Source organism: Capra hircus, chromosome 14, assembly GCF_001704415.2.
Source record: "Capra hircus breed San Clemente chromosome 14, ASM170441v1, whole genome shotgun sequence".
Lineage (NCBI taxonomy): Eukaryota > Metazoa > Chordata > Mammalia > Artiodactyla > Bovidae > Capra > Capra hircus.
In genome coordinates this window covers 15,220,826-15,245,960 of record NC_030821.1, presented here as the reverse complement: position 1 = coordinate 15,245,960, position 25,135 = coordinate 15,220,826, and the positions used below count along the sequence as shown (strand labels likewise).

The following is a 25,135-nucleotide window of genomic DNA, read 5'->3' as shown; positions in this document are numbered from 1 at the left end:
ATCATCTGAATTAAATTCTCCCATCCCATCAATTTTAGTTCACCAATTCCTAAGATGTTGATGTTCAATCTTGCCATTTCCTGCTTGAGTACATCCAATTTACTTTGACTCATGGACCTAATCATCCAAGTTCCTATGTAATACTGTTCTTTACAGCATTGGACTATACTTTCACCACCAGACACATCCACAGCTGAGCATTGTTTCCACTTTGGCCAAGCTGCTTCATTCTTACTGGAGCTATTGGTAATTGCCCTCTGCTCTTCTCCAGTAGCAATATTGGACAGCTTCTGACCGGGGGGTGGCTGGGTGGGGCTCTTGTTCTGGTGTCATTTTTTTTTCACCTTTTAAAACTATTTGTGGGGTTCTCCAGGCAAGAATACTGGAGTGGGTTGCTATTTCCTTCTCCCGTGAACTATGTCTTGTCAAAATTCTTCACTATGACCCGTCTGTCTTGGGTGGCCTTGCACAGCATGGATCAAAGCTTCATTGAGCTAAGCAAGCCCCTTCACCATGACAAGGCAATAATCCATGAAGGGAATATACTTGTATATTAAATATACAATATAAGATATTTATTCTGCTGCTGTGCTCAGCTTGGTTCAGTTGCTCAGTCATGTTTAACTCTTTATGATCCCACGGACTGCAGCATACCAGGCCTCCCTTGTCCATCACCAACTCCTGGAGTTTACTCAAACTTGTGTCCATTGAGTCGGTGATGCCATCTAACCATCTCATACTCTGTCATCCCCTTCCCCTTCTCCTCCCGCCCTCAAACGTTCCCAGCATCAGGGTCTTTTCCAGTAAGTCACTTCTTTGCATCAGGTGGCCAAAGTATTGGAGTTTCAGCTTCAGCATCAGTCCTTTGCTGAGCTCCATCATATCCAACTCTTTGCAACCCCATAGCCGGCAGCCCACCAGCCTCCTCTGTCTGTAGGATTATCCAGGTAAGAATACTGGAGTGGTTTGCCATTTCCTACTGCAGGGGATCTTCCCAACCCAGGGACTGAACCCAGGTCTCTCGTATCTCCTGCATTGGCAGGTGGATTTTTGCCACTGCACTACCTATTGCGCTCTGCTGTTGCTGCTAAGTCGTTTCAGTCATGTCCGACCCTGTGTGACCCCATAGATGGCAGCCCACCAGGCGCCCCCGTTGCTGGGATTCTCCAGGCAAGAACATTAGAGTGGGTTGTCATTTCCTTCTCCAGTGCATGAAAGTGAAAGTGAAGTCTCTCAGTTGTGTCCAACTCTTAGTGACCCCATGCACTGCAGCCCACCAGGCTCCTCCATCCATGGGATTTTCCAGGCAAGGGTACTGGAGTGGGGTGCCATTGCCTTCTCCATTGCACTCTATTTATATATAATATTACATATTCAGTTCAGTTCAGTCGCTCAGTCGTGTCTGACTCTTTGCGACCCCATGAATTGCAGCACACCAGGCCTCCCTGTCCATCACCAACTCCCAGAGTTCACTCAGACTCACGTCCATCGAGTCAGTGATGCCATCCAGACATCTCATCCTCTGTCGTCCCCTTCTCCTCTTGCCCCCAATCCCTCCCAGCATCAGAGTCTTTTCCAATGAGTCAACTCTTCCCATGAGGTGGCCAAAGTACTGGAGTTTCAGCTTTAGCATCATTCCTTCCAAAGAACACCCAGGGCTGATCTCCCTCAGAATGGACTGGTTGGATCTCCTTGCAGTCCAAGGGACTCTCAAGAGTCTTCTCCAACACCACAGTTCAAAAGCATAAATTCTTCGCAGCTCAGCTTTCTTCACAGTCCAACTCTCACATCCATGCATGACCACAAGAAAAATGATAGCCTTGACTAGACAGACCTTTGTTGGCAAAGTAATGTCTCTGCTTTTGAATATGCTATCTAGGTTGGTCAAAACTTTTCTTCCAAGGAGTTGGAGTCTTTTAATTTCATGGCTGCAGTCACCATCTGCAGTGTTTTTGGAGCCCCCCAAAATAAAGTCTGTCACTGTTTCCACTGTTTCCCCATCTATTTCCCATGAAGTGATGGGACCGGATGCCATGATCTTAGGTTTCTGAATGTTGAGCTTTAAGCCAACTTTTCCACTCTCCTCTTTCCCTTTCATCAAGAGGCTTTTGAGTTCCTCTTCACTTTCTGCCATAAGGGTGCTGTCATCTGCATATCTGAGGTTATTGATATTTCTCCCGGCAATCTTGATTCCAGCTTGTGTTTCTTCCATTCCAGCGTTTCTCATGATGTACTCTGCATAGAAGTTAAATAAGCAAGGTGACAATATACAGACTTGACGTACTTCTTTTCCTATTTGGAACCAGTCTGTGGTTCCATGTCCAGTTCTAACTGTTGCTTCCTGACCTGCATACAGGTTTCTCAAGAGGCAGGTCAGGTGGTCTGGTATTCCCATCTCTTTCAGAATTTTCCACAGTTTATTGTGATCCACACAGTCAAAGGCTTTGGCATAGTCAATAAAGCAGAAATAGATGTTTTTCTGGAACTCGCTTGCTTTTTCCATGATCCAGCGGATATTGGCAATTTGATCTCTGGTTCCTCTACCTTTTCGAAAACCAGCTTCAATATCTGGAAGTTCACAGTACACATGTTGCTGAAGACTGGCTTGGAGAATTTTGATCATTACTTAGCTAGCATGTGAGTTGAGTGCAATTGTGCGGTAGTTTGAGCATTCTTTGGCATTGCCTTTCTTTGGGACTGGAAAAACTGACCGTTTCCAGTCCTGTGGCCACTGCTGAGTTTTCCAAATTTGCTGGCATATTGAGTGCAGCACTTTCACAGCATCATCTTTCAGGATTTAAAATAGCTCCACTGGAATTCCATCGCCTACACTAGCTTTGTTCATAGTGATGCTTTCTAAGGCCCACTTGACTTCACATTCCAGGATGTCTGGCTCTAGGTGAGTGATCACACCATCATGATTATCTGGGTCTTGAAGATCTTTTTTGTACAGTTCTTCTGTGTATTCTTGCCACCTCTTCTTAATATCTTCTGCTTCTCTTAGGTCCATACCATTTCTGTCCTTTATCGAGCCCATCTTTGCATGAAATGTTCCCTCGGTATCTCTAATTTTCTTGAAGAGATCTCTAGTCTTTCCCATTCTATTGTTTTCCTCTATTTCTTTTCATTGATTGCTGAAGAAGCCTTTCTTATCTCTTCTTGCTATTCTCTGGAACTCTGCATTCAGATGCTTATATCTTTCCTTTTCTCCTTCGCTTTTCGCCTCTCTTCTTTTCACAGCTATTTGTAAGGCCTCCCCAGACAGCCATTTTGCTTTTTTGCATTTCTTTTCCATGGGGATGGTCTTGATCCCTGTCTCCTGTACAATGTCACGAACCTCATTCCATAGTTCATCAGGCACTCTATCTATCAGATCTAGGCCTTTAAATCTATTTCTCACTTTCACTGTATAATCATAAGGGATTTGATTTAGGTCATACCTGAATGGTCTAGCAGTTTTCCCTACTTTCTTCAATTTAAGTCTGAATTTGGCAATAAGGAGTTCATGATCTGAGCCACAGTCAGCTCTTGGTCTTGTTTTTGCTGACTGTATAGAGCTTCTCCATCTTTGGCTGCAAAGAATATAATCAGTCTGATTTCGGTGTTGACCATCTGGTGATGTCCATATGTAGAGTCTTCTCTTGTGTTGTTGGAAGAGGGTGTTTGCTATGACCAGTGCATTTTCTTGGCAAAACTCTATTAGTCTTTGCCCTGCTTAATTCTGCATTCCAAGGGCAAATTTGCCTGTTACTCTTGGTGTTTCTTGACTTCCTACTTTTGCATTCCAGTCCCCTATAATGAAAAGGACATCTTTTTTGGGTGTTAGTTCTAAAAGATCTTGTAGGTCTTCATAGAACGGTTCAACTTTAGCTTCTTCAGCATTACTGGTTGGGGCATAGACTTGGATTACTGTGATATTGAATGGTTTGCCTTGGAAACGAACAGAGATCATTTTGTTGTTTTTGAGATTGCATCCAAGTACTGCATTTTGGACTCTTTTGTTTACCATGATGGTTACTCCATTTCTTCTGAGGGATTCCTGCCCACAGTAGTAGATGTAATGGTCATCTGAGTTAAATTCACCCATTCCAGTCCATTTTAGTTCGCTGATTCCTAGAATGTCGACATTCACTCTGGCCATCTCGTTTGACCACTTCCAATTTGCCTTGATTCATGGACGTGACATTATTATATGCAAATATATATATGCAAATGTATATATCCATGTATACGATATAGTGTTTCTAGAAAGTAACCCTGAAGCTAAAGATAATTACGAGGTAAACCATTAGATTATCTTTGGACTCTGATATTGCAGAGATGCCATGAATTTTAGTTCAGTCTTTGGACAATTTGTGAAATCTCTAAGAATCTACTTTTCCAAATTGGAATCAAGCAGTGAGAAAGGAATGATTCAAAATGTAAAAAGAAAATGAGTGTATACACTGGATAAAAACTAATGCCTTGACACTCATTTCTGACTAAGTAGGAGTAACGGGGATTAGCCTTATTTTGGAGTATTTAAAAATTCAAATAAAATATATAAACAATGGTTTTTAAGACACTACACATCAGGAAATGAAGGGCAATCATGCCCGAGATACAGAAAGTGATTGAAATGAGTCCTAAATGGCACTAGTTCACCTGAGGGAGCTCCCGGTTGCACTTCAGGAAAGGAAAGCCTGAGTAGAGCCGGGAACCACAGTGCGTCGAAGAGCGGAATCTGAACGTCCAGGGAGGCTCCGCAGTGCGAGCCCTAGGGACACAGTCTCAGGGAGGGAGCGCCTCGCAGAGTGAGACGCTGGAGACCTTCGGGGGCAGGGGTGGGGGGCAGCCCTCCCCAGCTGAGCACGGATCCATGCATGCGTAGGAGAAAACCATCAGAGGCTGGGGAAGCAGCCAGCTAAAAGGAATAGAAGAGAGGGCTCAGAAATCATCTGACGGTTTGTTCCTCCAGTCAGAGATGAAAGCCTCGTAATTTATGGGGCGTCAACAGAGCACTCAGAGAGGTTAGTTCTAGGAGTTAGACAAAATTAGCCTAGAATAATGTTCTTAGAATTCCACCTCACAAAGCCTGGCTAAAGAAGGAGGATGTGGTATATTTCTCAATCCAGCATGAATCTGAGGATGCCTGGGTTTTGGAGTGGGGTGGAAGACACCACTTTGTAAACTGCCTGACCAGTATTCAGTCAAGGGATCCTCCTGTGTCTCTGGAAGGCCACCGGGGTAGGAGCTGGCAACCTTGTAGCAACTTCCAGCCCAGGTCTCCATTTATGGCTTCTGTCCCCTTTTGTGAAGATGGGATACAATGGGACACAAATGGGACCACCTAAAGCACAACTGTGGAGACCTCCCTCACTGGCATCTTCCCATATATCCTGCCTAAGCCTCAAGAGAACACCAGGACTTTCCTGCTAGTGTTCAGGTTAGCTCTCTCTTGACATGGCTCTGATGGGACTTTTCATCTTGTTTCTGTCATTTCCTCAAAGAAGAGAACAGAGGAATGGAAACTGAGAAATGGATTTGCCATCAGATTGAAGGAGCTGATGTCCCCCAGTCAGAGGACATTTACTGAAGCTGCTATGCCCTGTGCACGCTTTTTGGTGCTTTCAGATATTTCTCAGGGGATTGTGCCTTTAAATCAGGCAAGTGCTTTAATCACTTGTTTCACTCTATTCTCAACAAGATGCTACAGAAGAGGTATGAAGTGGGAATCGAACTGTTGACTTATTAGACAACTGTTCTAGAATTGTCTGAGAAGTCTTTTCTTTATTTGTCTCTTTTGCTGATCTTCTCTACCAACCTGGCCATAAACCAAGTCTTCATGGATGTGCAGCTCTGGATTTAGACTCTCTATTCTGTTCCATTGGTCTATTTCTCTACCCGTGTGCTAATGCCATGTCATCTGAAATACTACACCCAATAAGGAGTCAGAGAAAGCTATGATAATAAAACCTCACAAATTATCCATGTCTGTATATAATAAAGATTTATCTCTTGTGCATACATCATGTCCATCATGGGTAGACTGGAAATTGGGTCATACCTCATTATCACTCAGGAAAGAGGTTCCTGGAGCAGGCACTCTTGGGAACATTGTCCTTAATTATGGTGGGGGAAGAAAGAGTCTACCAAAATCATGCACTGGGTCTTAAAATTTTCACCCAGAGGTAACCACTCCTGCTCCTATTTCTTTGTCAAAAACACATGGTGGTACTAAATTACAGGGGTCAAGAAGGTACAATCTTGCCGAGAAAGAAAATAAAAGTGTTTGGAAATCACATTGATGGCTACTTTGATCCTTTACTTTCACTTTCTTTTTCAGGAATGCTGGCTATTGTTAGTCTTTTGTCATCAGATTACATTTTAAAATCAGGTTGTAAACAAAAAAAACAACAAACAAACCAAGATTAAGAACTCAAACCAAAAAAATCTTACTGTGAATTTTGATTGAGATTGCATTGATTCTATAGATAAATTTGGGGAGAATAGACATCTTTACTACTGAGTCTTCCAAAACTTAAACATGGCATATTTATCTAATTATTTAGTTCTGTCTTAATATACATGAGGGCTTCCCTGGTGGGCCAGACAGTAAAGAATCTGCCTGCAGTACAGGAGACTGGAGTTCGATCCTTGGATGGGGAGGATTCCCTGGAGACGGGAATGAGAACCCACTCCAGTGTTTTTGCCTGGAGAATTCCATGGACAGAGGAGCCTGGTGGGCTACAGTCCATGGGGCTACAAAGAGTTGGGGACGACTAACACTTTCACTAAAATATATGAATGGAGTTTTACGATTTTCTCCCTAAAAGAAACTTGCACATCTTTTTGTAAAATTTGTTTCTAGATATTTTATATTATTAGATACTAATATAAATAATATAGATTTGGTGGCATTTTCTAAGCATATGTATGAACATGCTTCTCATTATATCTGTTAAGCATGGGGATGACCCAGAGAGATGTTATGGGGAGGGAGGTGGGAGGGGGGTTCATGTTTGGGAATGCATGTAAGAATTAAAGATTTTAAAATTAAAAAAAAAAAAAAACTTCTAAACTTTGTTTTTAGTTTTGATTTTTTTGTAGGTTCCTTTGAATTTTCTACATAGTCAATCATGTTTATCTATAGATAAAAAGTTTCTTGCTTTTTCTCATTGACTTTGCCCTCCCTGCCTTTCTATAGTGGCCAGGACATCTAAGAAACAATTGACTACAGATGACTCCAGTAAGCACTCATGCCTTATTCTTTATATTAAAGGAAAGTGCTTGGTAATTGTGATATTTTAACTTTTTCTTTTTTTGGTAGGAGTTTTTCATCAGGTAAGGATGTCCTCTTTAATTTTTATCATAAATGGATTTAGGATTTTACATGACTTTTCCCTGTATCTTTTGTGGTCTGTAGTTTCTCTATAACATGTCATTGCAGATTTCTTGTTTATTCTTTTTAGGATTCATTGGGTTTCTAGATTCTGTGGACTGGTATATTTATTTCTGGAAAATTTTCATTTATTATTCAGATGATTCTGTCTTCCTCTTTTCTGGAGCCCTGATTAAACATAAACTAGACCATATAACACTAGCTTTCATGTTTTTAACCTCATTCATATTTTCCATATCTTTTTCTTTTGATGCTGAATTATCATTAATTTCTTCACTATTTTCTTTAAGTTCATGAATTCTCTTATCTGCAGTTATGCTGGTCCTCTAAGTTTTAAATTTCATTTACTATAGTTTACACTTCTATAGAATAGAAGTTCTATTTGTTTTCAGTAGAAATAGAAGTTCAATGTTTTTTTTTTTTTTACAATACACTTGGTCACTTATTATATCCCTTTGCTTTCTCTTCTACTTTCAATCCCTTCTCTTTACTTCCTTAAACATTATAGACATAGATTTGAAAATCAATTTAAACATTCCAGTATCAAAGGATATTGTGAATTAATTTTGCTGTTTTCTTTTCTGTACTGCTCTTGCTCAGAATGCTATGATTCCTATTTTATTTTATTTTTTTTTTTTACTGGGAGTTAATAGTTATTGTAACTTAATCTGTGGGAATTTCTCTGGACTCTCCACTCAGCACTTAAAACGGTAATGTTTCTTATGGTTCTCAGAGTTATTTTTAATGTATAATTTTATTTACTGACTTATTTTTGGCTGCGCTGAGTATTCTTTGGTGCTCGGGCTTTTCTCTGCTTGCGATGAGCGGGGCCACTCCTTGCTGCGGTGTGCAGACTCCTTGCTGCGGTGCGCAGGCTCCTCACTGCAGCGGCTTGTCTTGTGAAGCGCAGGCTCTAGGCTCTAGGCTCAGGCTTCAGCCATTGCAGCGCGGGGACTCTAGCTCCTGGGCTCTAGGGCACAGGCTCCATAGCTGTGGCGCATGCGATTAGTAGTGCGGCAAGGTGGGATCTTTCTGGATAAGGTATCAAACCTGCGTAGTCCTTTGGGGGTCTCAGTTTCATTGAGGTTGTCTAGTATCCCTAATATGGCAGGCTATGGAATTTGCTGAGTCCCCAAGCCACTAAAGTGAAAACAGAATTTAAGTTCAAAAGAAAGCTCAATGTGCTCTATATCACCTTGGTTCATGTCTTCACTTAATTTTCGGTCTCATGGTCTTTATCTTTTAATCAGTTAATTCATATGTTTTAAAATGTGTTTCTCAGACGTCACCCAGCATTTTGTGTTCAGTGTAAGGATCAGTCAGAGGACCAGTCAGCTACCTTGCCAGGAATGAAAGATCTTTTTAATTATTACCATTAATAAAACTGATACTTTGTTTTTTCCTTCCAAGAATTTAGTTATATGTATATTAGACCATTTGATAACAAATTACATGTATATGAGGCCATATACATATTAGATCACACTCTGGGGTGATTCATTCTGGTGTTTGCTTTCCTTCACTTTTCCTTCTCTTCGTGTTTTAGTTTGGACAATTTTTATTGACCTATTGTCAAGGTCATTGATTCTTTTCTCAGCCTTACCCAGTCTGCTGATGAGCCCAAAAAGGAAATTACCCATCTCTGATGTTGTATATTTTATTTTAGTATTTGCATTTGATGCTGTTTTATAGTTTTCATATTTCTGTTGAAATTCTCCTTCTGTTCATGTATATAGTCCCATTTTCCTACTAGATTTTTAACATATTAACCATAGTTATGTTAATGTTGCTCTCTGATATTTCCAATATCTGGAAATATGATGCTGCTTTGTCTGGTTTTCTTAATTGCTTTAACTCTTGACAATTTATGAACAAATTGAGTTTTTCTTGTATTTTGGGGTGTGTCTTATAATTTTTAAAATTGAATATTGGACATTGTGTGTGAAAGAATAGTAGAGATTATTCTCAGACTAGATGAGGATAAGTGTTTTGCTCTTTGAATATGATTTAGCTTCTATGAGCCTCAATATTTTTTCTTTTTGACCACGCTGTACTGCATATGGGATCTTAGTTCCCTGACCAGGGGTTGAACCCATACACTCTGTAGTGGTAGCACAGAGTCTTCCTCTATGAGCCTCAGTTTTGTTATCAGCAAAATATGAATAAGCTCCAACTTCATAGATATATTATATGAAATATGTAAAACATAAATGTAAAATAATATTATCATTTGCTCATGGTAGATCTTTAATAAGGAAATTGGATTGTACATACTTGATTTTTTCCTCAAGTGGTAACATTTTTTTCTATTAATTAAAAAATTTCATACCTCATTAAAAAATTCTAATAATATCAAAGTATATAAATTAGAAAGTCAGATGCCTGCATATGTCCAATTAAAACCATACTACAATTGTGTATTCCTCTACCTTTCAATGAATAACTTAGAACAAAAAATTGGTGTCACTATATTTGATTTAATGTTCATAAATACATGCATAAAAGCCAGAGGTCTTCCAAAGCTTTATCCAGTATTTACTTCTGAAATAGAAACAATATTTTTAGTAAGTGGTATAAAGAAATGCCCCCACTGGGATCTCTACCATATATTGATTCTATGTGGGGGTGGGATTTGATTTGATTCTATGTGGGATTATTCTTTACACTAGGAAAACAGAATTTGGAAAGTATCAAGAAAGATAATGTCAGAAATTAAGAAAAATTGTTGTGCTTTGTAAATGATTAATAAAGTTGTCGGGTGAAGAGGAGCTTCCTAAAGCTGCAGACCCAGGATTCCTGGCCAGAAAGGACAAAAGTGCCCTCTCTCTTTTTCTGGCTAAGACCTGGGCAGCATTTCTTCCAAGTCTGCAACGACGTAAGAGACGACGGCCCAAACAGCGGCAGCAACATTCATCTGCTTTGGATCCATGACGGTCATGGTGTCTCCATGGGAGTGATGGAAGGAGAAATATTTATACAGGTCATCAAGCAGACTGGCTCCTGGGGAGAAAAGAGGAAGAACTCTTAATGAAGTATTTTGACAGACATTGCTGAATAGCTGTTCAGATACCACTGGCCCTCTTCCTTGCTCCTATTGGACAGGCTGTGATGGCAAAATGATGACATTCCCAGCCTCCCTTGCAGCAGGAAATGGCAATATGGCATCATTCTGACAACTCTGATATGAGTGGCAGGCATCGGAGAGTTCTAGGAAAGCCTTAACTTGGTTGACAAGAGTCAGGAAATGCCCTCGTGCTGAATTAAAAGAGATGAGAAGTTTAGAACTGCAGGGGGCAAAAAGCCTCCACACTAAAAATGGCAAGGTGGAAACACAGAAAGACACTGGGTTTAGAAAATATTGCAAGCCCACCGAGTAAGCTCTACATTGCCTAATTCTGAACTTCCTGCTATGGGAAGGAAAATAAACTTTATTTGAAAAGCAAGTGATGCAAATGTCCCCTCTATTTATAAAAGGACAATATATGTATTTTTTTTTGTATCAGCAGAGTGCAAATTATGTACATTCCTGGATACCAAAGAAAGTCAGTACTCCTTTGCTCAAGATTTTTTTTCTCAAGTCATTCAGTCACTTCCCATGAAATTTCCCAGCAAGCCCCACCAACAGGAGTCTCTACCACCCTTAAGAACTTTCTTCTTACTCCAGTGAGGTCTTTTTCTAGTTTGGTCATGGATCAGAGCCTCAGGGAATGGTGGCTCAGCTGGTAAAGAATCTGCCTACAATGCGGGAGACCTGGGTTTGATCCCTGGGTTGCGAAGATCCCCTGGAGAAGGGAAAGGCTACCTACTCCAATACTCTGGCCTGGAGAATTCCATGGACCATATAGTCCATGGGGTCACAAAGAGTCGGAGACAGCTGAGCGACTTTCACTTTCTCACTCTAGTGAGGCGTTCATCTAGTTTAGTTATGTATCAGAGCCTCAGGGAATCTTCACACCTCCTAGTCATCCTTCAAAACCTACTGGGCCCAATCTGCAGGTTCTTTTGCCTCAGGCCTAATTATTTATTTACTTACCATTTTATTAAAATATATACCATACATACATAAGATTGTATAGAACAAAAATGTATATTATAAAGGGTGACAATATAAAAGTTCACATATGCCCATGATTCAATGCAAAAAAGGCATCACCATTACCTATAAGCCCATTTTATGAGCTCCTTCTCACAACCCCATGGATCCTTCCTCTCTCCAGAGGGACCCACTATCCTGTTCTGCTGTGTGTTAGCCACTACTTGCTTTTCTTCATAGTTTTTCCAAATAAATATAATCAACACCCTCCAGGCTCTAAACATAGGGGTGGAATTCTTGGGCTAGAGAGCATGCGTATGTTTAATTTCATCATGTATCTCCAAAATGTATTCCTTTTCGGTTTATCCTCCCATTGTTAGTATATGAGTCTTCCTCTTGCTTCACATCTTCTTTAGCACTCAGTGTTGTTAGTTTCTGCTTATCTAGTGGATGTGAAATATTATCTCATATGATTTTAATTTTTAAAATTATTAATGAGATTATGTTTTCATATATGCATTTTTTTGGTCATTTCTTTTCCATGAAATGCCTGTTCATGCCCCTTGCCTATTTTCAATCGATTTGCCTTTTCTTATTGGTTTGTAGGAGTTCTTGATATATTTTAGATACTAACCTTTTGTTGGTGGTCAGTTTATATAAATCATTTCCCAGCTTGTGACTCTTTTCATTCTGTTTAGCATGCATTTAGATGACTAGATGCTCTTACTCTTAATATAGTTGAATTTATGAACACTTTCCTTTATGATTTTTACTTTTTTCTGTTGTTTAAGAAATCCTTCCTTACCTTTATATCACAAAAAATAGTTCCTAGGGTCCTAGTCTAAAACTTTTAAAGTTTTGCTTTTCATTTTTAAATTTTTCATCCACTTAGAATCAGAATTGATTTTGCAAAGGAGAAAAGGAAAGATATAAGCATATGAATGCAGAGTTCCAAAGAATAGCAAGGAGAGATAAGAAAGCCTTCCTCAGCGATCAATGCAAAGAAATAGAGGAAAACAATAGAATGGGAAAGACTAGAGATCTCTTCAAGAAAATTAGAGATACCAAGGGAACATTTCATGCAAAGATGGGCTCGATAAAGGACAGAAATGGTATGGACCTAATAGAAGCAGAAGATATTAGAAGAGGTGGCAAGAATACACAGAAGAACTGTACAAAAATGATCTTCACGACCAAGATAATCACAATGGTGTGATCACTCACCTAGAGCCAGACATCCTGGAATGTGAAGTCAAGTGGGCCCTAGGAAGCATCATTATGAACAAAGCTAGTGGAGGTGATGGAATTCCAGTGAGCTATTTCAAATTCTAAAAGATGATGCTGTGAAAGTGCTGCACTCAATATGCCAGCAAATTTGGAAAACTCAGCAGTGGCCACAGGACTGGAAAAGGTCAGTTTTCATTCCAATCCCAAAGAAAGGCAATGCCAAAGAATGCTCAAACTACCGCACAATTGCACTCATCTCACATGCTAGTAAAGGAATGATCAAAATTCTCCAAGCCAGGCTTAAGCACTATGTGAACTGTGAACTTCCAGATGTTCAAGCTGGTTTTAGAACCAGAGATCAAATTGCCAGCATCTGCTGGATCATGGAAAAAGCAAGAGAGTTCCAGAAAAACATCTATTTCTGCTTTATTGACTATGCCAAAGCCTTTGACTGTGTGGATCACAATAAACTGTGGAAAATTCTTCAAGAGATGAGAATACCAGACCACCTGACCTGCCTCTTGAGAAACCTATATGCAGGTCAGGAAGCAACAGTTAGAACTGGACATGGAACCACAGACTGGTTCCAAATAGGAAAAGGAGTACGTCAAGGTTGTATATTGTCACCCTGCTTATTTAACTTCTATGCAGAGTACATCATGAAAAATGCTGGACTGGAAGAAACACAAGCTGGAATCAAGATTGCTGGGAGAAATATCAATAACCTCAGATATGCAGATGACACCACCCTTATGGCAGAAAGTGAAGAGGAACTAAAAAGCCTCTTGATGAAAGTGAAAGAGGAGAGTGAAAAAGTTGGCTTAAAGCTCAACATTCAGAAAACGAAGATCATGGCATCTGGTCCCATCACTTCATGGGAAATAGATGGGAAACAGTGGAAACAGTGTTAGACTTTATTTTTGGGGGCTCCAAAATCACTGCAGATGGTGATCGCAGCCATGAAATTAAAAGATGCTTACTCCTTGGAAGAAAAGTTATGACCAACCTAGATAGCATATTCAAAAGCAGAGATATTACTTTGCGGACTAAGTTCCATCTAGTCAAGGCTATGGTTTTTCATGTGGTCATGTACGGATGTGAGAGTTGGACTGTGAAGAAGGCTGAGCGCTGAAGAATTGATGCTTTTGAACTGTGGTGTTGGAGAAGACTCTTGAGAGTCCCTTGGACTGCAAGGAGATCCAACCAGTCCATTCTGAAGGAGACCAACCCTGGGATTTCTTTGGAGGGAATGATGCTAAAGCTGAAACTCCAGTACTTTGGCCACCTCATGCGAAGAGTTGACTCATTGGAAGAGTCTGATGCTGGGAGGGATTGGGGGCAGGAGGAGAAGGGGATGACAGAGGATGAGATGTCTGGATGGCATCACTGACTCGATGGACATGAGTCTGAGTGAACTCTGGGTGTTGGTGATGGACAGGGAGGCCTGGTGTGCTGTGATTCAATGGGTTGCAAAGAGTTGGACACGACTGAGCAACTGAACTGAACTGGACTGAAAGTTTATGCATGTAGGAGCACAGAAACTTGGAATCACATCTTTTTGATATTAATAAATTGAACATCTTTATTAATATGTGGTCATCCTTGCCATTTGTAGTAATGCTTTTTGTCTTGAAGTCTAGTTTTCCTAATATTTAATAACAACCTCGTTTCCTTACCTCATTCTTTTTGTGCCTTTTCCCATCAATTTATTTGCAGTCTGCCTCTGTCCTTATATTTTTAGGGAATTCTCTTATGAATAAAGTTCAATTTTAAAAACTAGTCTAATAATCTTTGGTTTTAACTGGAGGTTATAATTCATTAATGTAGATTCCGATTATTGTTAACTTGGACTCATTTATACCATCTCAATGTTTGCTTTCTATTTGTTTATTTGTTTTCTGTTGTTTTTTCCTTTCCTTTCTTGCTCTCCTTGTGTAAATTTTTTTTCCCCTCCTATTATTCCTCTGCCACCTCCCCAACTCTTCTTGTTTGGAAGTTACACACTTTATATCAGTTCTCTCACTGGAGATCTCAAATGATTGATATCTCAATAGCTTACATATTTATCTAAGGTTAATCAATAAAGGACACTAGGATCCTAAGTTTTGTCTCCTGTCCCAGAAGCACTCACTGCTCTTTAAAATTCATGCTCTAGGAGAATAAGGATGGGCAAAGATACCCTCAGACAAAGGCTCTGGAGTTTACTCACTTCTTACAGATTCTCACTTCATCTTTCACCTCTGAGGAATTCCCTTACTTTGCCTTACTAAGCCATGTATTATAGGAAGATAGTCATCATTTTACCCAACAATTATTTTTTTGGGGGGGGCGGGGGTGGCGTGATGTGTCTAGGAGCTTCTGGTCTACCATGTGGCCATCATTCTCTTCTCCCATTCCTCTCCTTCCTGGTCTGTGCAGTGGACAGTCTCATTGTTCTTGAGCCCTCTATTGCCTCAGAATGCTATCCAGGTTTTTCTTCCACCAACCCAAGTTTTAAAAACTTTGTACCAAGGTTTTCCTGTACTTATCTTCCCAAACTCCGTGCTCTGGAGTAAGATACGAATTTCTCTGTATTCATTCGTATTTCACACTGAGTTCAACTATGATGCTATCAAACATAACACAAGCCACTGAAGCAAAGTAAATACATAAAAGAAAGCTCAGCTCTCAACTCTGACAATTAAAGATTCCAATACCTGTCGGCAAATATCCAAAACAGGGTGTATTAAGCTGATAACACCTATTGAACCCTTCACCAGTGTTGAGGAGGTTTCTTCCTGTTCAGTGATTTTTTGCTTTCTAAGCTAATAAAACATCTTTTCTGTTTCTCAAACAGCTTTGAAAGGGCGGAGTCTCACCATTATCCAGCCTAATGATGTACACCCTTCAGTGTGTGGGCTGGAGCTGAGGTTCATAAGTGTTCAGAAGGTTCTATCCAATTCAACTGGACAAGTACTTGAGTTCCTACAACATTCTAGCAGTGGGCTAAGATATAAAGGTGAGAAAGACAGTCTCTGCTCTCAAAAGCTTCTTCTGCAGTAGAGGCAGCAAAAATGTGTCCACAAGTAATAACAACACAATCAGAATGTACTGAATGCTGTGGCGGAAGGACAAAAAACAGTGGATACTTCGAGTAGTTGAATGACCTTTCCTGAGCCCTATGTTAGGTACCCTTGCTGTGTGCTCTCCGTACTTCTTCTGTTGGAATCTTCACCATTCTTTCTTAGAATTGCCTGTTTCATGTTTGTTTTCTCCACTATATTGTAAGTTCCCTGAAGGCAAGAACGCTGTTTTGTTCTCTACTCTGTCACCAGCTGAAGCTGAAGCTCCAATACTTTGGCCACCTGATGTGAACTGCTGACTCACTGGAACAGACCTCATTGCTGGGAAAGATTGAAGGCGACAGGAGAAGGGGTCGGCAGAAGGTGAGATGGTTGGATGGCATCACCGACTCAATGGACATGAACTTGGGCAGACTTCGGGAGATAGTGAGGGACAGGCAGGCCTGGCGGGCTTCAGTCCATGGGCTCGCAAAGAGTTGGACACGACTTAGCAACTGAACAACCACAAAAAGCCTAAAATGTAACAGCAAATAGATGATGAATGTATATTTGCAAAGCGAATGAATGAAATCAGCAAATTTTATACGTGAACTGAGGCTTGAGGGTGCTGTGACAGTTAGAGCCTTTGTAGGAAACAGATGGGACACTCCAAGGAGAAAACTGGGAAAATTTAATGAAAGGATTATTTACAAAGAGTGGTCAGGGTTAAATGAAACTAGTAAGGGATGCTAAAGGAGCTGCAAGGAAGGCCATCACCACCTCTCAGCCTCAGAGGCACAGAAGAAAGCAGCAATAGCTACGGTTCCATCTGCTGGAGAGGGCCACCAGAGGAGCTGCGCGGGTCTAAAGAAGCCAGCGAATTAGTCCCCGCTGGTGCCTCTCATAGCCGACTGGGCTCCCTTGGCCAAACCCAATCATAAGCCAGAGGGTAGTCCGTAAGAGTTCGCCTCCCAGGGCACAGTATCAGGTAGAGAAAGGTGAGGACTGATACAGAGTAGTGAAAGAGTATCTAGCCCAACCACTTAGGATGTCAGCAGAGAGGTGAACAGAACACGGGAGCATTCCAGTTTGGGTGATGTGGGTTAATTTCAGGCAGATAAAGCTGGCAACTGATTCATCCATGAAAAGTCCTAAATAAGGCTGAAAATAGACTGAATGTAGTCCTTAAATGGGGAGCCACTGTGGGGGCCAAGGGGCAAGAAGATGGGGAGACTGGAGCTGCACCTTAGGGAGACATCCCAGAAAAATGTGGAGCTGGAACTGCGTGAACGACTGTGGTGATGAGGAGACGGCTGGGGAGGAGGTACAGTTTGGGGGACAAGTGACAAAGATCAGGGCCAGAAAATGATACCCCAGCCTCTGAAATTCTCTGACCAACGTGTGGACAAAGATAGCCAAACCCCCAAACAGTGAAAAGGGCAGCAGTCCATTTTTAAACTAGAAGACAACTTGTGCCATGAACTCACAGCACAACCCAGGAGAGACAAATCAGTGTGTTTACTCTGGTAGGAAAAAGAAGCAGTTTAACAGAAATCATGACATTCTGGATCTAGTTAAAGCTGGTAAGAAGCACATGCTCTCTGGATCCCAGTTAACTTGGGGTGGATGTCTTATTCATGGATGTGTTAAGGAGGGCATCAAGGATTTCACAGAATGGAAGTCACTGAAGCTAGATAGGTCAGTCACAATTGTGAGCCTGCAGAAACAGGAAAGGACATTTAACTCCAACAGGCAGAGTACGGCTCGCTCAGGGCTGGTTTGCTCCCATTTAGTTTCCTAAAGACTCGGCATGGTGGGTGACAGACTAAGGCTCCAAATTCCTTACTGAAAAAATAGATGCAAGAAATATTTGTGCATGCCCTCTGAAATTCCATTTCTGTCTCAGACTGAAAGAAACTGACTGCCAGATGGCTGGGAACTTGGCTGCCTCCCTTTAGAAACTGGTGACTTAAGGAAAGCATTTCCTCAGAGACCATCGACATTCCCATGAACATTTTACAAAGCTGAAACAGTTCCAGAAGATCTGGTACCACCAATGAGAACACTGATAACCACAGGAGATATGAGAGCTGGCCTGCTGGCAGCCTTGCAGCTTTGTCTCTGTGGTTCCAAGGAGACGTTTTATCAGTGACAGCCACTGCTCGGAAAGACCAGCACGGAGGGACAGCCTGCATTTCAGTTTCTGAGAGCACCTGACAATACAGGGTGGGGGCAACGGGGGAAATCTTAACTATCCTTAGGGGTAAATGGCACAGTGTCTTTGACAGGTATGTGAGTTCTGAACAGGGAATCATCAAATTTTTTTTTCTTTTTTTTAAAAAATGATTTTTTTTTTACAATTAGATTCATTTTTAGCTGAAGGATAATTGAAACAATGGAAACAGTGATAGATTTTATTTTCTCGGGCTCCAAAATCACTGTGGACAGTGACTGCAGCCTGCTCCTTGGAAGAAAATCTGTGATAAACCTAGACAGCATATTAAAAAGCAAAGACATTACTGTGCCAACAAGGTCCATATAGTCAAAGATATGGCTTTTCCTGTAGTCATGTATGGATGTGAGAGTTGGACCATAAAGAAGGCTGAGCACCGAAGAATTGATGCTTTTGAACTATGGTGTTGGAGAAGACTCTTGAGAGACCCTTGAACTGCAAGGAGATCCAACCAGTCAATCCTAGAGGAAATCAGTCCTGAATATTCACTGGAAGGACTGATGTTGAAGCTGAACCTTTAATACTTTGGCCACCTGATACAAGGAGCCGACTCATTGGAAAAGACTCTAATGCTGGGAAAGATTGAAGGCAGGAGGAGAAGGGAACGACAGAGGATGAGATGGTTGGATGGCATCACCGACTCAATGGACATGAGTTTGAGCAAGCTCTGGGAGATGGTGATGGACAGGGAAGCTTGGCGTGCTGCAGTCCGTGGACACAGAGTTGGACATGACGGAGGTACTGAACAAACGATTGTGTTGGTTTCTGCCAAACATCAACATGAATCAGCCATAGGTACACCTGTCCCCTCCCTCTGGAACCTCCCTGCCACTACCCTCCCCATCCCACCCCTCTAGGCTGTTGCAGAGCCCCGCTCTGAATCCCCTGAGTCACACAGCAAATTCGCATTGGCTATCTATTTTACATATGGTAACATATATGTTTCCATTTTACTCTCTCCATGTATCCCACCCTCTTCTTCCTCCCCCCGCTCCATGTCCATTCGTCTAGTCTCTATGTCTTTGTCTGCATTGCTGCCCTCCAAATAGATTCATCAGTACCATCTTTCTAGATTCCGTATATTATGAGTTAATATATAATATTTGTTTTTCTCTTTCTGACTTCACCCTGTGTAGGTTCATCCACTTCACTAGAACTGACTCAAGTGCATTTCTTTTTAAGTCTGAGTAATATTCCATTGTATATGGTTTTTAGAAATAGAAAGCTGGTAGGAAGGAGTCTTCTCTGAAGGCCAACATTCACCCCTTGGAAATAAACTACAGCAGGCTCAGGGCAGTTCACCTTTAGGAAGTTAGTTCTAATGGAAGTTTGGAATTTAAGGATGTGAAGATATGTCCTTGAGCTTCTCAGTCAAGGAACTGGACCTAGACAGGGAGATACAGCTGAGAGAACATAGGGGTTAGCATCAGGTATGACTGGGTTCAAATTTAAACTTGGGTGAATTCAGGCAAATCACACAAGGCCACCCAGCCTCAGTTTTCCTCATTCATGAATGAATCAGGGCTGATGATACCCAAGTTCAAGATGCTGGTGAGGATGACTAGGCACTCAGTTAATACTTTGTTATAGGTATTGTGTGTCCACAAGTTTGACCCAACATATCCACAATAGCATGACCGATTAAATATAACTTGAAGGATTTAAATCTCTCATTTAATAAATCAAGGTTCTGACAAGGTTCTGATGTGTTTTTTAAAATTTTTATTTACTTAGTTTTGGCTGCACTGGGTCTTTGTTGCTGGGTGGGCTTTCCTCTAGTTGCAGCAAAGCGGGGCTGAGGCAGGATGTGCTCCTCCCCAGCTGTGATGCGCGGGCTCCTCATTGTGGTGGCTTCTCTTGTTGCAGAGCATGAGCTCTAGGGTGCACAGGCTTCGTAATGCTGGCTCCTGGACTCTAGAGCACAGACTCAGCAGTTGTGGCTCATGGGCTTAGGTGCTTTGTGGCATGTGGGATCTTCCCGGTCCAGGAATCAAACCCATGTCTTCTGCATTGGCAGGAGGCTTCTATCAAGAGCCACCAGGGAAGCCTGATGATCATTCTTCAAGAGGAACCAGTTGGGCTGTGAGGTCTATTCTATGTGACCCCGCCTTGACCCGGGTTTGGAATATTTTCCCTTCTCCTCTGGCTCTCCCCACTTCTCTTTCCTCTCTGAATCCCTTTCTGTAAACTTTCATCTCACTAAATTTTTTCCAGCTGTGTGACTGGGTGAAGATGGTCCAGTGAATATTGTAAGTAATACCTGACCTGCCCCTCATTGCTCACAGCAGATTCCAGTCTTCACAGAGCGATCCCATCAATGACCGTGGTTCAGGCAGGATATTGGAACAAGGTTAAATGAATACGTGCTAATTTCTGAAGAGATGGGTGGTAAATACACAAAGATTCTCATGGCCCCCTCTTATCGTAGGTTGACTCATTCATATGTAATCAGTGGGTTTTCATGTACACAAATTAAGCAATTCATGTTATGAGAAGTTTTTGAAAGGCATTTGAAAGCTTTCAGAGTTTCAATTCGTCTGTTACTTCCGGGCATACATTGACTGCCGCAGTGTTTCATGAAGGATGCACTCACAGGCAAGCAGCTGTGGAAAATCCATTTCTCCTTTATAAACAGATCTTGAACAGTCTGGGGTGTGCAATTTAATTACAGTGTAATGTATTACAGACATTTCCTGATCATAATAATTATGGGGTTAGAGAAGAATGTTATGGCCTTAACTTATTCCCTGCAAGAATAGTTAGTCTCTTGGATAAAATTTAAAATTACATTTAAAGTTTAATTAAAATTATTTCTTTCAGCAACATTATCAGATGAAGAAACATTATTACCAAAACAATTAGAAAATCAATTTGTGAAATTTGCAGACATTTAATCTCTCTTTTCAAAGGGGGCAGTTTTATCCTTACTATATTAAATTTCATTGAAAATTAGAGTGAGGTGCAGGTAATTAATAGCTTCCTAACCCCTAGCACTCCAGAGGAGAAGCAACTTACAAAAGAAAAGAACAGTAAACCAAAGGAAACGACAGGACAGGAGCAGAACTGGAAAAACATCCCAGATCAAAACTCCATGAAAAGGATTATAATTTTACTTTCTAAATTCTCACCCAGGAATTTCCAAGCATGTGCTAAAAGGTTTCAAGTGTCACTAAGACCTTCCTCCTTCCATCTCTTTGGAAAACTTGAATTGGTGGCTAGGATAATTTTGACCACAGATCAAAGGTCAACACCCACATATCTGGAGGACCTCCAGTTCCTCTGTGAGAAGGAAATGGCAACCCACTCCAGTGTTGGAGTGGAGAATCCCAGGGACAGGGGAGCCTGGTGGGCTGCAGTCTATGGGGTCGCACAGAGTCAGACACGACTGAAGCGACTTAGCAGTAGCAAACTCTATGATAATGATTCGTCTTCCCATAACGCTGAGAACTGTATGGCTGTAATAAGACTAATTAATTACTGCTACATGAAGATAGCACTACAGGCTCTCCCAAACTGCAGGAATGACAGGAACAATACTATTTGTTGAGGACTTCCAGTGTGTCTAGGGCTTTTTGGAGTTTATTTCATTTAATTTTCCAAGTGACGCCATGAGGGAATGACCATCATGCCTCACTGACACATGGAAAATTGACTTAAATAACTGGAGTTCCATGGTAGTAAGTGATAGAGACAGGATTCAAATCCAGGTGTCTCTGACCTGAACACTCTGCTCCTAACCAGTTTCCTGCGCCTTCTCTCCCTGCCCTATCCCAGGACACCTGCAAGAGCTTTTATTTTCCCTGGTGGAGAACTGTGCGTGTGTGGTTTGCTCCACTCTCAGCACTAGTCCCCCATCCCTATTTTGCTTCATGACAAGAAGATAGAAATTCAAGCTGGAGGTATCTTGGGCCATGAGCTAGAGTGAAGGCTCAACCACGTTCCGACAATGGGCGCAGGCAGCCTGGGACTACTCGTCAGAAGATGGATGGCAGAACCTCTCCTGACACTACGTCCTCTGTTCCTGCTGGGCCACACCCTGCAGGGCCTGCCAGTCCTCCCAGGAGCTAAACACCATCCCATCTAAAACCCACTGTTCCCCTCTGATCATTCATTACACCCTTACCCTGCTTCTTTCCCCTCACGTTTCATAGCAATTTCTACTACCTAAATCTATGTTAGTCTTATAATGATTTCATTATTTGCTGCCTGGCTTTCCCATTAGAAAGTAAGAGCAAGGGCTTTGTCTTTTTCACTCTAATTCCCAATGCCTGGCAGGTAGTAAGCACTCAGTAACTGTTTGTTGGATCACTGAATGGATAAATGAATGAATTATTAAACATCTAATGGGGCAAAAGTAGAGATATATACTGACTGCATTCTCTGACTCTATAGTAATTTTGCTAAGTAAATCCTATTTTCTGGGGATTCTCCTCTCACTTGCTGCCTTGGTGAAAGACAAGAAGATTCTTGTTACCAAAAACATGGGATATTTCACGTATAAGCTGAGATCTAAACACTATTCTGTACTACTCAATATGCCCCTTTACTTTTCACCACTGTTATGGAAATTATCCACAATTTGAAAATAAAGCAAAAAGGTGGGTAGTGTATACTTCCAATGTCATCCGGGGACAAAGTCCACGCGAAGTCCATCCTATCTAGGACGATGTACTTAGTTTGACTCGTTGCTTACTATGGATTAAAGGTCCCAGACTTAGTGATGTTTTATGTTAACTCATAGATATTTAGTCTAGTAGAGTTGAAAATTATTTCTGTCCCATAGAACAGTTAGTTCTGAAGGTTACAATTTACTGGCCTCTAAACCATTAACCAGTTAACAAGTTTTTATCGAACTTGGGAATCTTAGGTGAATATTTATTAAATCACACACACTCAGTTTCTCAAATGTTCTTTGAATTAGTGTGAATATCTTACTGATTCTTATATTAATGAATGAATTGAATGAAATCTTGGACATGACATGCGTTCATTTTTCATTTGCATGTGAATCATGATTTTACCTTTTAGAAAGTTATAAGTTAATACCACCCATCTACAACCTTAAACCTTAAAGGAATAATCACATTCATGTTTCTTCTCCAAAGTTCAGTGACTCATGGATCCCGTCTATGATTTTATCCATGATTACTCTAAAAGCACCGGGCCAGGTGGTCACCAACATAAGGGCTGGTCTTCTGCCTTCTCCCTGTATGGTCCCCAGTTATGAAGACTGTTAGGGGGAAAAGAAAAGCAAATTTTATACACAGACACACACATATTAATGTAAATGTATGTGTATATATCAATATGTGTCTCTCTCTATATATAGAAAAACACACGTGTGTGTGTGTTTGTATGCATGTGTGTGTGTATAAAATTGGACTTGTCTTCAGCATCTACCACCTACCTCTTAATATCCTAATTTCTCTCCTGACTTGCCTTATACCTTCCCCATGAGTCATGATTTTGCCCTTCAGAAAATTATAATTTAATACCACTTGCCTAGAAACCTTAAAAGTACAACCACATTCATATATGATTGGTTCCTTATCTTGGAGTTTGTAATTTTATATTTGTGCATGTGTAGCCACAGCTTCCATATGTAGCTATAAAGAATACCACTCTCTGCATCTACCTTGTTTTGCAACTCAAACTAATATTGACACTTCTTCTGGGAGGTGTAATTTTGAATCTTACTCGTGTTTACTCGTCAGTCCTAATTTATTAATCCCCCTTTGTCCATATAGAAATGATTGCCCATTCTTCTTTCATGGCCTGATGTCAATAAAGCTCCCACCTGTCTGAGTCAGTGCGACTCTCGTAAATGCCTTTCTGCGGTTCTCTCCATACCTGAGAACAATGCTCCTAAGAAAACATCAGTAAAAACTGTCTCTGACAGAGTACACTGTGAGAATATTCAATGCACATGGGTCTTCAGAGTTGGAAAGACTCTAAAAATTGGTGCCAGGGTGGAGTTTATAATGAAAGTCTTAAAATCATCCTGGTTTTCTACAGTTGTGTTCAAATGGAAAGATTTTGATTTCTGGGTACAGATATATAAAGGTTACAAAGCTGCATGTGCAGTGGAAGACAGCCGTTGGTAGATAGAAACCTTTGTTTCTGCGTGCCACCTCCATTCTGTTGGCAAGAAGACACAAAGGAATGAGAGAAGTTGGGAGTATTGCATGGACATGTGTAGACCTACTTCCTGTACTGAATATGAATGATTCTGGAAGGCTGGCTGGCAGGGGTATTGCAGGAATGCTGGGGACATGTGGCAGCTGGAGACAGCCATTGTAAATGACTACTGTTTTGGAGGACAACAGGTCAATAGGAAGATGTCCATTCATGAGAGAGGCTGCAAGGGAAACTACAAACCTCTGATTAGTGATACTCACTGCCACATGGCCAGGTTGGTGGATTTGTAAAACTTACTTAAAAAAAAAGTTTGTTATTAATATTAAAGCACTAAAGCACTTCCCTATAGTCTATCAGGAAAAAGAGGTCATAGTTTTCATAAAAGGAAGAGTTGTATTATTTTTACAATCTTTAAATAGGTTTTTAAAAAGTTACAGAAAAGGAGAAGGGGGGTATTTTACTCACTCAAAGAAACTTTGATAAAACTATGCTGACAATCAAAAGGTTACGCTTGCTGTAGGACTGAAGGGAATGTTTTGCCATGCATAGGGATCTAACCGGCTATGAGACGAAGAACAGGAGCAGCTGGGTCTTTCTCACTGTTCAAGGCAGCCCACCTGAGGATTGGTGTCACTACTGGGAATTGGAATCAGTTTTGAGAACCCACACTAGCCCTTCCAGTTACACTGTAGATCTCCATGTCCCTTCTCCTGCCTGCCCCTACCCAGGCTAAAATTGTCCCTAGATGAAAGTGAAAGAGGAGAGTGAAAAAGTTGGCTTAAATCTCAACATTCAGAAAACGAAGATCATGGCATCTGGTCCCATCACTTCATGGGAAATAGATGGGGAAACAGTGGAAACAGTGTCAGACTTTATCTTTTTGGGCTTCAAAATCACTACAGATGGTGATTGCAGCCATGAAATTAAAAGACTCTAACTCCTTGGAAGGAAAGTTATGACCAACCTAGATAGCATATTCAAAAGCAGAGACATTACTTTGCCAACAAAGGTCTGTCTAATCAAGGCTATGGTTTTTCCAGTAGTCATGTATGGATGTGAGAGTTGGACTGTGAAGAAAGCTG

The 25,135-nt window shown here is 41.1% G+C and overlaps 1 protein-coding gene across 2 annotated transcripts in view; it reads right to left on the bottom strand.

Moving 5' to 3' along the window:
• Positions 9,839 to 25,135, bottom strand: part of CPQ (carboxypeptidase Q) — a 567,536-nt gene continuing 552,239 nt past the window's right edge. For both annotated transcript variants that reach the window (XM_018058258.1, XM_018058257.1), the window contains exon 8: positions 9,839 to 10,381. In XM_018058258.1, the coding sequence (XP_017913747.1) occupies positions 10,218 to 10,381 (164 nt within the window). In that variant the 3' untranslated portion in view covers positions 9,839 to 10,217. The remainder of the gene's footprint in view (positions 10,382 to 25,135) is intronic.